Below are 14,490 nucleotides of genomic sequence, written 5' to 3'. Positions count from 1 at the left end.
TAGAATAGTTGCAATGCGACAGTTTCTCAGGTTTAGCCTATTCTTTGCAACCAGTCCCAGTTAACTTAATAAGACTAGTACTCATGAGTCAGAGCTTGTGCTTTTAATAAAACTGACCTGAAACATAGGGACCAGTGGATAGTACATGTTGGAATTGAATAGTATCATGTGTACTTACATTAGCCTATTCCTAGACCTGCCCTTCTTACTCTTGTCTGAATAATGTTACAGAGCTACTAGTGAAAGAAAAAATTGGTTCCACTCGATGTAAGATTTATGTCTCCCCACTAAATTTAAACACTCAAGGAACCTATCAGGGCTGCATGACAATAATCTAATTTGACTCCCTCATGCCATTCCTTTCATCTGCGCTGATTTAAAAATACTGGATAGGTGAAAGCAATGTGGTTTGGGCCCTTATCCTACCTGACATATGCTTTTACCAGTCCTGTTTTTTCAGGTCGGTGTAGATGGAGGGAAATTTACAAGAATGTAGATACCACCTCTACCCCCAATGCCCAGGCCTGGTTCAAGTACTTATGAAATCAATGTATAATTCTCTCCATATCCTGGATCTAACAAGACAGATGGGTGAAAGCAAGGGGTTCCATTAACTTTCGCAAATCTACTATAGGCCTAACAGACTACCGTAGGGAAAGGGGGAATTTGTATTTTCAAAGTATTCAGAGAGGGCTCCATAGACATTTTCTCTCTGATGTTGTTCGAACAGTGAAATCCTAGAGGGCAGTAATGTGACCCTCATTGCCTTAAATTGCACAATGCTCTGCTACTGTGTGAACACCCGCCAGCCAGTCTACACCATTAGAATCAGACATTCACTATACCCATTAGAAGAGGAGCAAAGACTCAAACTCCTTGGTGCTGAATTCTTTCGTAGCAACCGTGGCGGGCTCATAACTATCCATGGCCCAGGGGAGTTGGTGTCCTACCTGATAATCAACTTGGGCTGCTTCAAGAAAAGTGTGAAATGGTATGTATTTGAGCTGGAGAGGACTGTCATCAACCTTTTCAGGAAGTATGCGGTAAAAGCCTCCACCTCCCCAGACACTGGGGTCTGGGTTGGAAACAACAAGATATGTGCCATTGGTATGTTAACCTTTGATTTAAATAACAATTTTTTTGCTATGTTTAGAACAAAAGGGCTACAATGTGTCATGCTTGATATCACAGTCAAATGTTTCCTCTTTCAGGAATCCATTGTGGGAGATACATAACATCTCATGGATTGGCACTGAACTGCAACACAGATATGGGCTGGTTTGAAAACATTGTGCCATGTGGGATTGTTGGCAAAGGTGTCACCTCCCTCAGTCAAGAACTGGGATGAGATGTCTATATTGAAGAAACCATCCCACGACTGCTGTAAACTTTCAGTGATCAGTTTGACTGCACACTGCTTCATGGATAATATTCTAATAACAATTAAACAATGCACGGTAAATAAAACATGTATATTTTGACAATCATCATGTTGTTTTCTCTCCCTCTCCCGGGCATATCTGTCAGCTAAGAAACTACGTTTCCCACATTGCGCTATGAGGGCGTGAGCCCGCTGTTTTGGTGGTCCAAATGTAGCCCCGCGACTGAAGGCTACTAGTTGGTTGTCACTAGTTACCACAACTACAAAGTCAAAATTATGTCTAAACCCCGCCTATTTAAAAAAAAATATATATCTTCTTTAAATTATTTAAAAAATATATCCATAACCACCCTGCTAACCTTATGCCAAACCCTAACCATAAATTAAGACCAAAAAAATATATATATTTTTGATGCATTTTTACGACATATCCAATTTTGACTTTGTGGCTGTGGTAACTAGTCCCAACCTCAGTCTACTAACTAGTTTAACATAATAAAGCCAACTTGAGTGCCAAGATAGGACAAGCCTGGTAAGGATGGGTCAGTATGTTGCTACGCTTGATAACTAGTTATAACTAGCTAGCGTGCTGTTTTCAAGGGTGATCACGCCATCCAGATGTCCACTGCAGATGATAACATGGTACTACTACTAGTAGCTAGCTGGCTCGGACGCTCAACAACACCACTCTGCGCGTCAAGCTAACGTTAGCTAGCTAGCGTCCTAACGGTTTGTTAGACAATACATTTATTTTCTTATCTTCTGTTAGCTAGCTATATCTGTTTGCTGAGTTTCGGTAGCCAAAGCAAACACTCACACACAGACAACGTCAAGACCGATACGATAGCGAGGGACGTTATGTCCTGCCTGGCCTATTGCTAGCTTGTGAGTTTGCTAGTTTTGTAAACTAACGTTGGTTAACGTTAGCTACGTAGTTAGCTAGCTTGATGTTTTGCTGCACAATATCATACTATGGAGAACAACGGAGACCTGGACCTAAATTACCATGCAACTGGGGACGTGCGACTTGATAAGGCTATTTACCAATGGATAACGTGGGATAAGGTCAGTGAGTCAACTGTCAGTGTCATCATCATAGTTAACGAACACTTTTTATTGACGATGTAATTTACTGATTTGGCTTGTCACTTGCCTGGTATGTCAGGTGCAAATGCCTTGTCCTTCAGATCGGTGGTCTTCTGAAATGTGTGTGTGTGTGTGTGTGTGTGTGTGTCTTTTAATAGTGGCAGGTAGCCTAGCGGCTAAGAGCGTTGGGCCAGTATCTGTTTGGTTGCTGGTTCAAATCCCCATGCCGACTAGGTGAAAAATCTGTCTGTGCCTTTGAACAAGGCACCTAACCCTTAGTCGCTCTGCAGAAATTACTAAAATGTAAAACATGTTATGGAGGGCAAGACCTATCCTGGTGCCAGATATATTTGTGCTAACATTCCACTCCTTGTCATTATGCCAAACAGTTTGGCATATGACAAGGTGTGGAATATTAGCACAAACAAGTCTAGTTTCCAGGCAACAATTTTACCAATTTTTCTTATTCCTAATCGCAAAGTACAGAGCCCGGCTCATGCAGCCTCTACTCCACCCCCAACGCTTGCACTGGAGCCCTAGTTTAGAAAGGCCGTAAAAGCAATGGATATGGCTGACCCCCACTCTCTAAATGTCAGACTTCATAACCTTACTTGGACTGTCAGATCCATTAAGGAGCTGTAAAGGCCCAGATCTATGTCTGTCTAGATTTAAGACGATATTCTGATATTCTGAGGATATTTAAATTCTGATTGAACAGACAAGATTAGGCTACTTTTAGCAACAGCAAGATTATCATTTTGTTCAGTTCCAGTGTAGCTCAACCATAATGTTGAAGCAGTTGGTATTGTGTATATTTGACTCAATCTGCAAGCAAGTCAGTTTTAAATTAAGTGGTGTGCAACTGTGTTGAGTAATGATGTCAGTAAGAGAGTGCTGAATGTGAAGCTAATATATATTTTTGGATGTTCTTTCCCATTCAGAATCCACAGACCAGAGCTCAGATAGAGGCCCTTTTGCTGGATGGGCAAGTGGAGGAGCTGAGGCGTAGGCTCTGCTCCAGGATGGCGTTTGGGACGGCAGGGCTGAGGGCAGCCATGGGTGCAGGCTTTGCCCTCATTAATGATCTGACCATCATCCAGTCCACACAGGTTAATAATAGTTTCCTTCTATGAGCAAACTATTCTGGCACAGGTTATGTTAAAGGTATAGACTCACTCAGCTATATGACATCATCGTGTACAGCGGAACAACTTCCTGTTTACAGATCTCAACAACAGCAAAATTGGCTCAGTTCTTCGGTGGCAGTAACTCATCAACCTTGAGTTTATACCTTGTCAGACTATACATACACTCCAGCACAATACTATGCACCTTTTCAATTTGTTTATTAACTGCCAATAACCTCATTGAAGTAGAAGACTACCAAGTAGAAATGTACTTTTAAAATGGAGATAGCCCACAATGGCGCTTTGTATCATTGAGGAGATTCAATTAATCTTGGGTAGGTGTGTTTTGCACTGGGTGAAAGTTGATTGTATTCCTTTTTGAACCGGGCTGCCTACTGGGCATGAGCAGGGTGCCCCGGTCAAAGTCCACGGCGAAGTTGGCTCAAAACGAAAGTGACGTAATTAAGCACGCGGAGTAATAACTACCATTGTGTTTTTCACATGCAAAAGTGATTGCTTTTGATGAAAACGCTTGATCTGCTTTCCCAATGAAAACTAGTTTGAAATTTAAATATATATTTTATGGAAAAGATATGTTGTATGTTTCTGGACGATGCACCATGCTGCCTTGTTGACAACATGACCGAGCGGCGCAGATTATTGTTTAATTTGAGAAGGGCGCTCCTCCCTCACCGCTTTTGCCCGTTCACGTCACGGGCCATGGACCGGTATCAGCATAATCCAATCCGGCCCTTGCAAAAATAGGTGTTCTCTCTTTTCCATCTTTATGGAAATAGCCTATAGTGGCAGCCTTGACAGACTTGAAGGTTGTTGTTGCAGTTGTCTGTAAGCAGGTAGGCACCCCGCTGTGTATGATGTCATATTGATGATTTTACCTTTTAATTAAGTACAATGCTGTCCAGTGAGTCGGCATAATATATCAATCACAGATTATTGTAAAACCACTATATCAATGTTTTAAAATAAAAGTGTTAGGCATATCAGTGGTTTCTATATATTGGTATCAGCAATTTTAAGGTCAACCATTAATGAGATCAATGACTTTAGCATTGCAATATGGTGGTGGAGTCTCTACCTCCCAGTAGTTTTTAGATGTATAGTTAAGGTTTATTTTGAATTGTACACATTTGGGGCAAAAAGCTGAATTGTAACATGCATAGGCCTATGTAATTAAATAAAATAAAATAAAATATGAATGTAGTATACAATATTACATTTAAGCAGTGTCAAAGGCATTGGGCTGTTGTAGTATATACACTGAGTATACAAACATTAAAAACACCTGCTCTTTCCATGACAGACTGACCAGGTGAAAGCTATGATCCTTTATTGATGTCACTTGTTAAATCTACTTCAGTCAGTGTAGATAAGGGGAGGAGACGGGTTAAAGAAGGATTTTTAAACCTTAAGGCATGGAGTTTGTATGTATGTTTGCCATTGAGGGTGAATAGGCAATTACAAATTGAGGCTGTTCTCAGGGCGAAAACAATATTAATGTTTGGTATAATCAGTGTATATATACAGTATATACATTGAGTGTAAAAACCCCATTAAGGACACCTTCCTAATATTCAGTTGCACCCCCTTTTGCACTCAGAACAGCCTCAATACATTGAGGCATGGACTATACAAGGTGTCGAAAGCGTTCCACAGGGATGCTGGCCCATGTTGCTTCCCACAGTTGTCAAGTTGGCTGGATTTCCTTTGGGTGTTGGATCATTATTGATACACATGGGAAACTGTTGAGTGTGAAAAACACAGCAGCGTTGCTGTTTTGGACACAAACAGGTGCACCTGGCACCTACTATCATACCCCGTTCAAAGGCACTTAAATATTTTGTCTTGCCCATTCACCCTCTGAGAATGGCACACCCTACACAATCCATGTCTCAAGGCTTAAAAATCCTTCTTTAACCTGTCTCCTCCCCTACATCTACACTGATTTTGAAGTGAATTTAACAGGTGAAATCAATAATGGATCATAGCTTTCACCTGGTCAGTTTGTCATGGAAAGAGCAGGTGTTCTTGATGTTTTTTTACACTCTTTGTGTACAGTTGAAGTCGGAAGTTTACATACACCTAAGCCAAATACATTTAAACTCAGTTTTTCACAATCCCTGACATTTAATCCTAGTAAACATTCCCTGTCTTGGGTCAGTTAGGGTCACCACTTTTTATTTTTTAAGAATGTGAAATGTCAGAATAATAGTAGAGAAAATGATTTATTTCAGATTTTATTTCTTTCATCACATTCTCAGTGGGTCAGAAGTTTACATACACTCAATTAGTATTTGGTAGCATTGCCTTTTAAATTGTTTAACTTGGGTCAAACGTTCGGGTAGCCTTCCACAAGCTTCCCACTGAGTCAGGTTTGTAGGCCTCCTTGCTCGCACACACTTTTTCAGTTCTGCCCACATTCTATAGGATTGAGGTCAGGGCTTTGTGATGGCCACTCCAATACCTTGACTTTGTTGTCCTTAAGCCATTTTCCCACAACTTTGGAAGTATGCTTGGGGTCATTGTCCATTTGGAAGATCCATTTGTGACCAAGCTTTAACTTCCTGACTGATGTCTTGAGATGATGCTTCAATATATCCACATAATTTTCCTGCCTCATGATGCCATCTATTTTGTGAAGTGCACCAGTCCCTCCTGCAGCAAAGCACCCCCACAACATGATGCTGCCACCCCGTGCTTCACGGTTGGGATGGTGTTCTTCGGCTTGCAAGCATTCCCCTTTTTCCTCCAAACATAACGATGGGCGTTATGGCCAAACAGTTCTATTTTTGTTTTATCAGACCAGAGGACATTTCTCCAAAAAGTACGATCTTTGTCCCCATGTGCAGTTGCAAACCGTAGTCTGGTTTTTTTCTGGCTGTTTTGAGCAGTGGCTTCTTCCTTGCAGAGCGGCCTTTCAGGTTCTGTTGATATAGGACTCGTTTTACTGTGGATATTGATACTTTTGTACCTGTTTCCTCCAGCATCTTCACAGGGTCCTTTGATGTTCTGGGATTGATTTGCACTTTTCGCGCCAAAGTGCGTTCATCTCTAGGAGACAGAACGCGTCTTCTTCCTGAGCGGTATGACGGCTGCGTGGTCCCATGGTGTTTATACTTGCATACTATTGTTTGTACAGATGAACGTGGTACCTTCAGGCATTTGGAAATTGCTCCCAAGGCTGAACCAGACTTTTGGAGGTCTACAATTTGTAGAGTGGTTGTGGAGTGGTTGAAAAACAAGTTTTAATGACTCCAACCTAAGTGTATGTAAACTTCTGACTTCAACAGTATGTACAGTGTTTCCCCTAGGACTTTTTTCAGTAGTGTTGGAAGGTATAACGAAACGTTGATACTTTTTCAATACTAGAACATGAAAACGGTTCAGTCCTAGAATTTTTGTTACTTTCAGTAGTTCTGTTAAATCTGTCTCACTGATCAGCGCAGCCAAAGTCTTCTATAGCGTTACTCATTGCTAGCCTGAACTGGGAGTCTGGGCTGCATAATTTTAGCTTCCCACTCATGCTGCACAGAAGTTAACACACTTGAATAATGCGACATGGCATGTAGAAATGTTAAAACTGTTAATTACCGTTCGCGAAACAATGTCCATACAGGCTAGAACACTTTACAATGCAAGAAGATACCAGTAGCTTCCAGCTTTGTAGGTTAACTTTCCTTGTTTGCTTACAGATGAAGCTAACATCAATTCAAAACCCTAGTACTTTGTTTGTGATTATGTGCCATAATGCAAAATATGCGTTCCAAGCTGTTTGCCACTAAAAACATTTCATTCACTTATTCAGTCTCCATCAGCCAAAGATTATCTATTTGCCTGAGCAAACTGACTGACTGACTGTGTGTGTGTGTGTGTGTTTTGTGAATAGGGCTCCCGACTGGTTGCACCCATCTTGCCTCATGAATGATGTCATTACTTGTTAAAGAGACAGCACGTACTTTTATGCAAATCTTGTTGATCAGTACAGCAAAATTAGGCCCAAATGGAAGGGAAATGGATTGTTTGTTATCTGTAGCCCCATGAAATCAACCAGAACAAGCTCAATAACTCAGTGCATGCATACAATCCTATTGAATACGCATTCACCAGTATTGTTAATAGGTCTAGGCTAAATCTTGATTTACCCAGTTTATCAATAGAGATTTACCATTCAAATAAATTATTGGTAAAAAACTAAGTCATATTGATTGTATCATTGTATAATTGATTCATTAATGCATAAATGGCTGTCTCTGAAAAATGTCCGTAAAAGTTTTGGAATAAAATTATATTGAACTCAAAAGATGCCCAACGATTGACCAGAGCAGTAGCGAAGTATCTGTCTGGATCAAGTGCCATTCTGTGACTTTGGCTAATATACATTTATTTTGTTTTGCTGGGGTATCATTTTGATATTGAGTATCGTGATGTTATCGAGTATAGTTATACCAAACCTGGTATCGGTATTGAAGTCAAAATTCTGGTATCGTAACAAACTGACTGTGTCTCATGGAGCACAGCACACATAGTCTAACAACCCACCTACCTACCAGAGTTTACCTTACCTCCTTTTCAAAGTGAAAACATGAAGGTTAATAGAAAATAAGAGTTTTAAAGAGCTATAGACATGGCCTCATCATTCCAATCTTTTCCCACTCCTCCTCACTGCAGGGTATGTACAAATACCTGGCCAGGTCTTTCCCCGACTTCAGTAGCCGTGGCATAGTGGTTGGATACGACACGCGAGCGCAGGAGGCCAGTGGTTGCAACAGTGAACGGTACTATACTATACCTCCTCCTTTCTCCTCTGCAGATCATACCACCACTTGCAAACATGTATAACTGGCTACATATTAGATAGTCTGATTTCATGTAAATGGATAAAAACTGGCTGTAAATATCAGTGGGCCTTTTAGTTATCTAATAAATAACTCCTAATGTAATGATGATTGTGGCTTTGGGTTGCTCTGTCGACAGTGCAGTGTGTTATTAAGTGTGATAAAGTGTATTAAGAGGTCACATTCCTGCCTGAAGTTGTGTGATGGCAAAATAGTTGTGAATACAGATGGGCTGAGTGAGAACATTTATTGCATTATTGGCCTACTGTTAACTGCACAAATTTCTAGAGCCAAAATAATAACAGTAAATAGATGTGTAGGCTATTTCCCAGTTGACACGCGGGGAACCACAAACTAGAGTTTTAGAATATTAGAGAGTTTGGAGCGGCAGGTAGCCTAGAGGTTAGAGAGGTGGTAACTATATAATAGGTTAAAATGTTTCAATGCCCATAGCATTATGAAGGAAATGGAACAATAGTACAGCTGCTTTACTAAAATATGACTACTCTAGAATGAGTGACCTAAAGCAACTTTAACTCTTTGGCTTTGTTCACACATTATATCAGTGACCACAACACTAGTACAGTACTCAACCCAAAAAACAATAAAGATGTGTTGCTTACTTCTATGACTATAAAAAAAATAATCTTGGGATTGAAAATTGGTCAATTCTCCATGAAAAAATATTATTGCTGTCCAACTACTACGATTTGAAGCTAGATCTACTCAGGGTGTTCTTAAGATAGCCAGCTTCAGTTAGCTTCACATTCCAGATCAGGCTTCATCCGTACTATGACGGTGGATATGGCCACGTCCACCTGCCGCTAACTCTAGCAGGCTTGTAACTGTGCATGCATGTCGCACGTGGCTAGTGAAACATCAAACTTTTCATTTGGACAATGCTGAAACACCAATCCATGGGCGAGTCAGTACCACATTTTCATTTGTGCCGAAAGCAAAGTTATCTTTCAAATTCAGCAGGTTATGGTGTGAAATAGACATGTTGAAGTGCCATATTTATTTTATTACTTATCATAATGCCATCTTTGGTGTGCTTATCAATGCACAAGCACCTTTTTCCCACTATTATCGATACAATCATTTTATTAAGTCATACAAGTTTTAATGTGCGTGAAGTTTCAAATGCATTCTGTCATTACTAAACGTGTAATGTGATAGGTATTTTAACACGACTATTTTTGAACACACAAAAAAACATTTGATTTAACAAAATATTTCATCAGTCATCTTCCTCAATTGAAGGGGATGATGACGCAATCTTTGCGAGAGGGAGGGAATCTGATTTCATTGGTCCTCAAACTCGCGGCTCAGACACTTCATTCGGGATGAATGGAGTTAGCCCTGAGTTAGTCTGCCCGGGGAGCAGGTTAGTTCTGAAAGATTAATTGTCACCGAAATTGACCTGTCTAAAAGGTGAGCAACTTTTGTGGTACGGGTTATCCCGAGTTGAACTCAGAGTTGTCCAAAGTTACCTCGCTAACTCCTCAAACTACACACAGTACACAGTATAGGGCTCTGGTGTGGATGTGTGTCTGTTTCTTGGGGGGGGGTTAAAGCAAAAAAAAAAAAAAAATTCTGTGATCTGAAAATGACAATGGACTATTTAGTATTATTCTTCTAAAGAAATAGTATGATCTTTTTTTTTTATTCCACAGACTTGCCCGGTTGACTGCAGCTGTGATGCTTTGTAAAGATATTCCTGTGTTTCTTTTCTCCACATATGTCCCAACTCCCTTTGTGGTAAGATCAAATATATTGATTTTAACTATTTAATTCAAATTAAAGCCTGGTCACTTTATCCCTCCTTGGACATAAATCACTTGTTTCTTGGTTGCTTACCAATTTGTTTCCTATATACTGGTGATGTCATATACGAAGGGCCAGGTGATTTACCTGGCCATGTGACCAGACCAGGAAGAAGTCTATGCCTTAGTTATAATGGTTTTTAATGGCCAGATTGTGTCTTCAGGAAAAACCTCTGGACGTACTTATATGGCTATACAGCTGGTAAAGTCAAAGTCTCAGCGCTTTCAGATTAGGCTAAGAATTACATTAATTTAGTTCCCAAGGCCTTACTGTTTCGTGATCTCTCCTAGCCATATGCTGTAAAGAGGCTGGGCGCTGCAGCTGGTGTGATGGTCACTGCCTCTCACAACCCAAAAGAGGACAATGGATACAAGGTATTAGACTTCTGCTTTTCATCTTACCAGGGTCACTTGAGTCAAGGCATGAAGCGTACAGCGTCTGGAATCCTTGTTGAACTAAAAGCTTTTAACACTGCATCTTGTCGGGGACTGTATGCTATTTATCATACAAGAAAAAGAAAATATGCCTTTTTATTTCTGCTGTTGTATTACTAGCTAATGATATCCTAAGGCAGGGTGAACAAACTCTGTCTTTGTGGCCCCACCTGGGTGCACGTTTAGTTTTTTTCCATAGCACTACGCAGTTGATTCAAATAATTAAAGCTTGATAGTGGTAGGGCAAAAAACTAAACGTGTACCCAGGGGGGCCCCCAGGACCGAGTTTGGGATCCCTGTCCTAAGGGGAGGTTGAATTAGGTATGCCATACAATGTTAAGATATTAAGCTGTGCATTAGCATTTGGTACAGTGTCTTGCTTTTCCTTTGAAGGTTTACTGGCACAATGGAGCCCAGATCTCATCTCCTAATGACAAGGAGATCCTGAAGTGCATTGAAGAGAGCTCCGAGCCATGGAGCGAGTCCTGGAACGAGAGTTTGGCAGACAACAGTCCACTGAGGAGCGATCCGCTGAGGGAGATATCCCAAAAGTATATGGAGGACCTCAGCTCTGTTTGTTTCCACAGGTACCAATTCACAGTGCTAGGAGTCTGTACTTTAGAAAGTGATCACAAGTTTAATGCTGATTTATTCACAGTGGCGTGTGCTGCCTTTTAACAACTGGATATTCATTCAGAAAATTATGATTTATGATGTAATTGGGAGTCGTCAAACACATTTATTATGACGCAGGGAGCCGGCAAACACCCTCACTCTGGCTGTGAACGTGTTGTAGTTATCACAGATGTTTCTTTTAATTACCCCCGATCAACTTTTCTTATTCAATTTGTTGAATTGTTTGAATTCTGAGTCAGAAAACTTTAATTTTCTCAGTGTCCACAATTCATTTTGCAGCAAACACAATTCATATTTGTTGAATAGAAAACACACTTATACATGTTTTTACTTGCTTGTTTTCTCAGAGAACTCAACACCAAGTCCCCGTTGAAGTTTGTGCACTCGTCCTTTCATGGAGTAGGGCATAACTACGTCCAGCAGGCTTTCCGGGCGTTTGGGTTCCCCCCTCCTATCCCTGTGCCAGAACAGAAAGATCCTGATCCAAACTTCTCCACTGTCAGCTGTCCAAATCCAGAGGAAGGAGAGTCTGTTTTGGTGAGGAAATATTCAATTCACCTAACTTTTCAGTGCTATCTGTGTAACAGAGTTGCTACACTAGATGCACAATTCTCACTGTGTGTGAATTGTAGTCAATGCAGCCTGCGGCAGCCTCGTTCGTGTCTCTGTGGCATAAAATTACTGTATTTTTTTTCCTACAAATTGGTGTGCATCTCACTCCCATAAAGTGTCTGTGCGTCCTCCATGATTGTTTTTTTGATATTTTGGTGTTGTAGGAGCTCTCCCTTCGCCTTGCTGAGAGAGAGAATGCCACGATTGTCATGGCAACTGATCCAGATGCAGATCGGTTGGCTGTTGCAGAGCAATCTGAGAGGTAAAATACCTGATACAAATGTAGCCTACTCTCTTAAAATATAATTATAATACTGATTACTGGACCACAAGCTATTACTGATATGCACAGATCTAATGTAGTTTTGTTCAAAGGCCAAGAGCTTTTACTGACCATGTGATCTGCTAGCGAAAACTCTGGGCCCTGGTTGTTAGCTACAACATGTTTTTCCTGCTGAGATGACAACTCTTGACCTTAGCTTTGTCGTCATGTTCTGTGTAGGTGCGGATGGAAAGTTTTCACAGGTAATGAGCTTGCAGCTCTGCTGGGCTGGTGGATGCTGTTCAATTGGAAGGAGACTCACTCAGACCCGGCTGATAGGGAGAGGATGTACATGCTGGCCACCACCGTCTCCTCCAAGATCCTCAAGGCCTTTGCACGGATAGAGGGCTTCCATTTTGAAGTACGTAAGTTTTCCTCCTCCAGGTGAATGAAGCATGGTTGGAGGTCGAGCAATATACACCCTTAGCTTTCAGACTTAATCTGGTTGCGTTGCCTGCAGTCACGATAGTAGCATGAGAGCCCTCTGCCAGGTGCTCAAGAACCTCACCTCTGAAACCAGACGGTAGCAGAGGGATAACTGTACTCAAAATCTGTCTCCAGTAAGTGGTGTTTTTGTGTTATTTTTTTCGCTCACCAAGCGAGGAGTTTTTGTATGGAGGTCAGTGTAATGGCTTACTTGCTATGTGAGGCCTATTTAATCGAATAGAAGTTTCGTAATTCTTACGTTGTTACGAGTGTACTGATATAATTAAGGACATGTGACATCCCGTCAACTTTGATTAAAAAAACACCTTCTATCGGAGTTGTGCCTGTTGTTCACACGCGTACCTGCCCTCTTGTTGGCCTGAATGGTCTCACCTGATCTTGCCTCCCGACTGCTGAATGCATTTTTGAAGAAATGAATTTTCATTCAGTGTCTGGTCAATATAATGTAGAATCTGTGACAGAAGCAAACAGGTGGACGTACCTGAATTTGTCCAATAAACACTTATTTACATGTTTCTACATTGTGCCCTAAGAATGCACCCCTGTTCACTCTGTTTCAGGAAACATTGCCTGGTTTCAAATGGATCGGAAAGAAAATACACGAGTTGGCAAAAACGGGGAATGAAGTGATCTTCGCCTTTGAGGAGTCTATAGGTTAACAAATCTCTTTCAGTTCTTACAACATTTGCTTTGTCGTTTATGGTGAAAGCAGTTTGAAACTTTGAATATAAAGTCATGGTGGTGGTATCCACTATTGCAAACAATTAATGATCAATCCTGAACATAATATAAGGCTTTATCAAATGATTTTGAGTTGTAGCAAATAGGTTGATCAAGTCAAGGTATCTTTATATTATAGAAAATTATAATATTATATATATTATATTATAGAAAACAGTTCAATTTAATTGAGAATATGATGTGAAAATGTTTCAATTTGCAGTTGTACCAAATGGGTTGATCAGTACACCGTTTACCCGAGGTACAGACAGGCTGCTAAGGCGGGAGAGTTGCAGTGACCGTTGGACTAGTATTTGATAAATATGCCCTGAAATGTCTTTTTGTTTTGTCTGGTGTGTTTCAGGATTCCTGTGCGGCAGCATGGTCCCAGATAAGGATGGAGTGAGTGCAGCTGTGGTTGTGGCTGAGATGGCCTCTTATCTTTACAACAAGAACCTGACCCTTCATCAGCAGCTGGAAAACATCTTTGAAATGTAGGTGTCATTCCAGTTTCCTCCTATGTTCTGGTTTACTGAGTTTATTTGGTGTCACTTTACATTAAGTGGCCTGAAATCGCTGTGTCTACATGGTAGTTAGCTCACTGGAATAACTAGGTAGTAGGTACACATTGTTGCAACTGATACTATAACCGACTACCTGACTATGTAACTTAGTGTTACATGGTATACCAAAACTTTGGGTACTTTTTTGATACAAGAACATGAAAAATGGTTCGGTAGTAGAATTTTTGTTACTTTCAGTACTTCTATCATATGTGTCTCACAATATATACTGACTGAGCGGATCATGTCTGTCTAGTAATCTGTCCAAATTTTCGCAATGGGGCAGTAGTAGGATAAGATAAATTTACATTTACATTTAAGTCATTTAGCAGACGCTCTTATCCAGAGCGACTTACAAATTGGTGCATTCACCTTATGAWATCCAGTGGAACAACCACTTTACAATAGTGCATCTAACTCTTTTAAGGGGGAGGGGGGGGTTAGGAGGATTACTTTATCCTATCCTAGGTATTCCTTAAAGA

At 40.7% G+C, this 14,490-nt stretch overlaps 1 protein-coding gene and 1 pseudogene across 1 annotated transcript in view; both read left to right on the top strand.

Annotated features, from left to right (window-relative positions):
• The first annotated feature begins 778 nt into the window (after positions 1–778).
• LOC111957392 (octanoyl-[acyl-carrier-protein]:protein N-octanoyltransferase LIPT2, mitochondrial-like) lies at positions 779–1,487 on the top strand (annotated as a pseudogene).
• A 681-nt stretch (positions 1,488–2,168) lies between these two features.
• Positions 2,169–14,490, top strand: part of pgm2l1 (phosphoglucomutase 2-like 1) — a 26,676-nt gene continuing 14,354 nt past the window's right edge. Inside the window, exons 1-11 of the mRNA XM_023982700.2 lie at positions 2,169–2,446; positions 3,409–3,576; positions 8,281–8,387; positions 10,124–10,208; positions 10,565–10,648; positions 11,102–11,295; positions 11,692–11,881; positions 12,121–12,218; positions 12,459–12,639; positions 13,286–13,379; positions 13,810–13,939. Of these exons, the coding sequence (XP_023838468.1) occupies positions 2,354–2,446; positions 3,409–3,576; positions 8,281–8,387; positions 10,124–10,208; positions 10,565–10,648; positions 11,102–11,295; positions 11,692–11,881; positions 12,121–12,218; positions 12,459–12,639; positions 13,286–13,379; positions 13,810–13,939 (1,424 nt within the window). The 5' untranslated portion in view covers positions 2,169–2,353. The remainder of the gene's footprint in view (positions 2,447–3,408; positions 3,577–8,280; positions 8,388–10,123; positions 10,209–10,564; positions 10,649–11,101; positions 11,296–11,691; positions 11,882–12,120; positions 12,219–12,458; positions 12,640–13,285; positions 13,380–13,809; positions 13,940–14,490) is intronic.

Source organism: Salvelinus sp. IW2-2015, linkage group LG4p (genome assembly GCF_002910315.2).
Source record: "Salvelinus sp. IW2-2015 linkage group LG4p, ASM291031v2, whole genome shotgun sequence".
NCBI lineage: Eukaryota > Metazoa > Chordata > Actinopteri > Salmoniformes > Salmonidae > Salvelinus > Salvelinus sp. IW2-2015.
The sequence above is the reverse complement of the archived record's forward strand: the minus strand, read 5'-3'. Positions and strand labels throughout refer to the sequence as shown.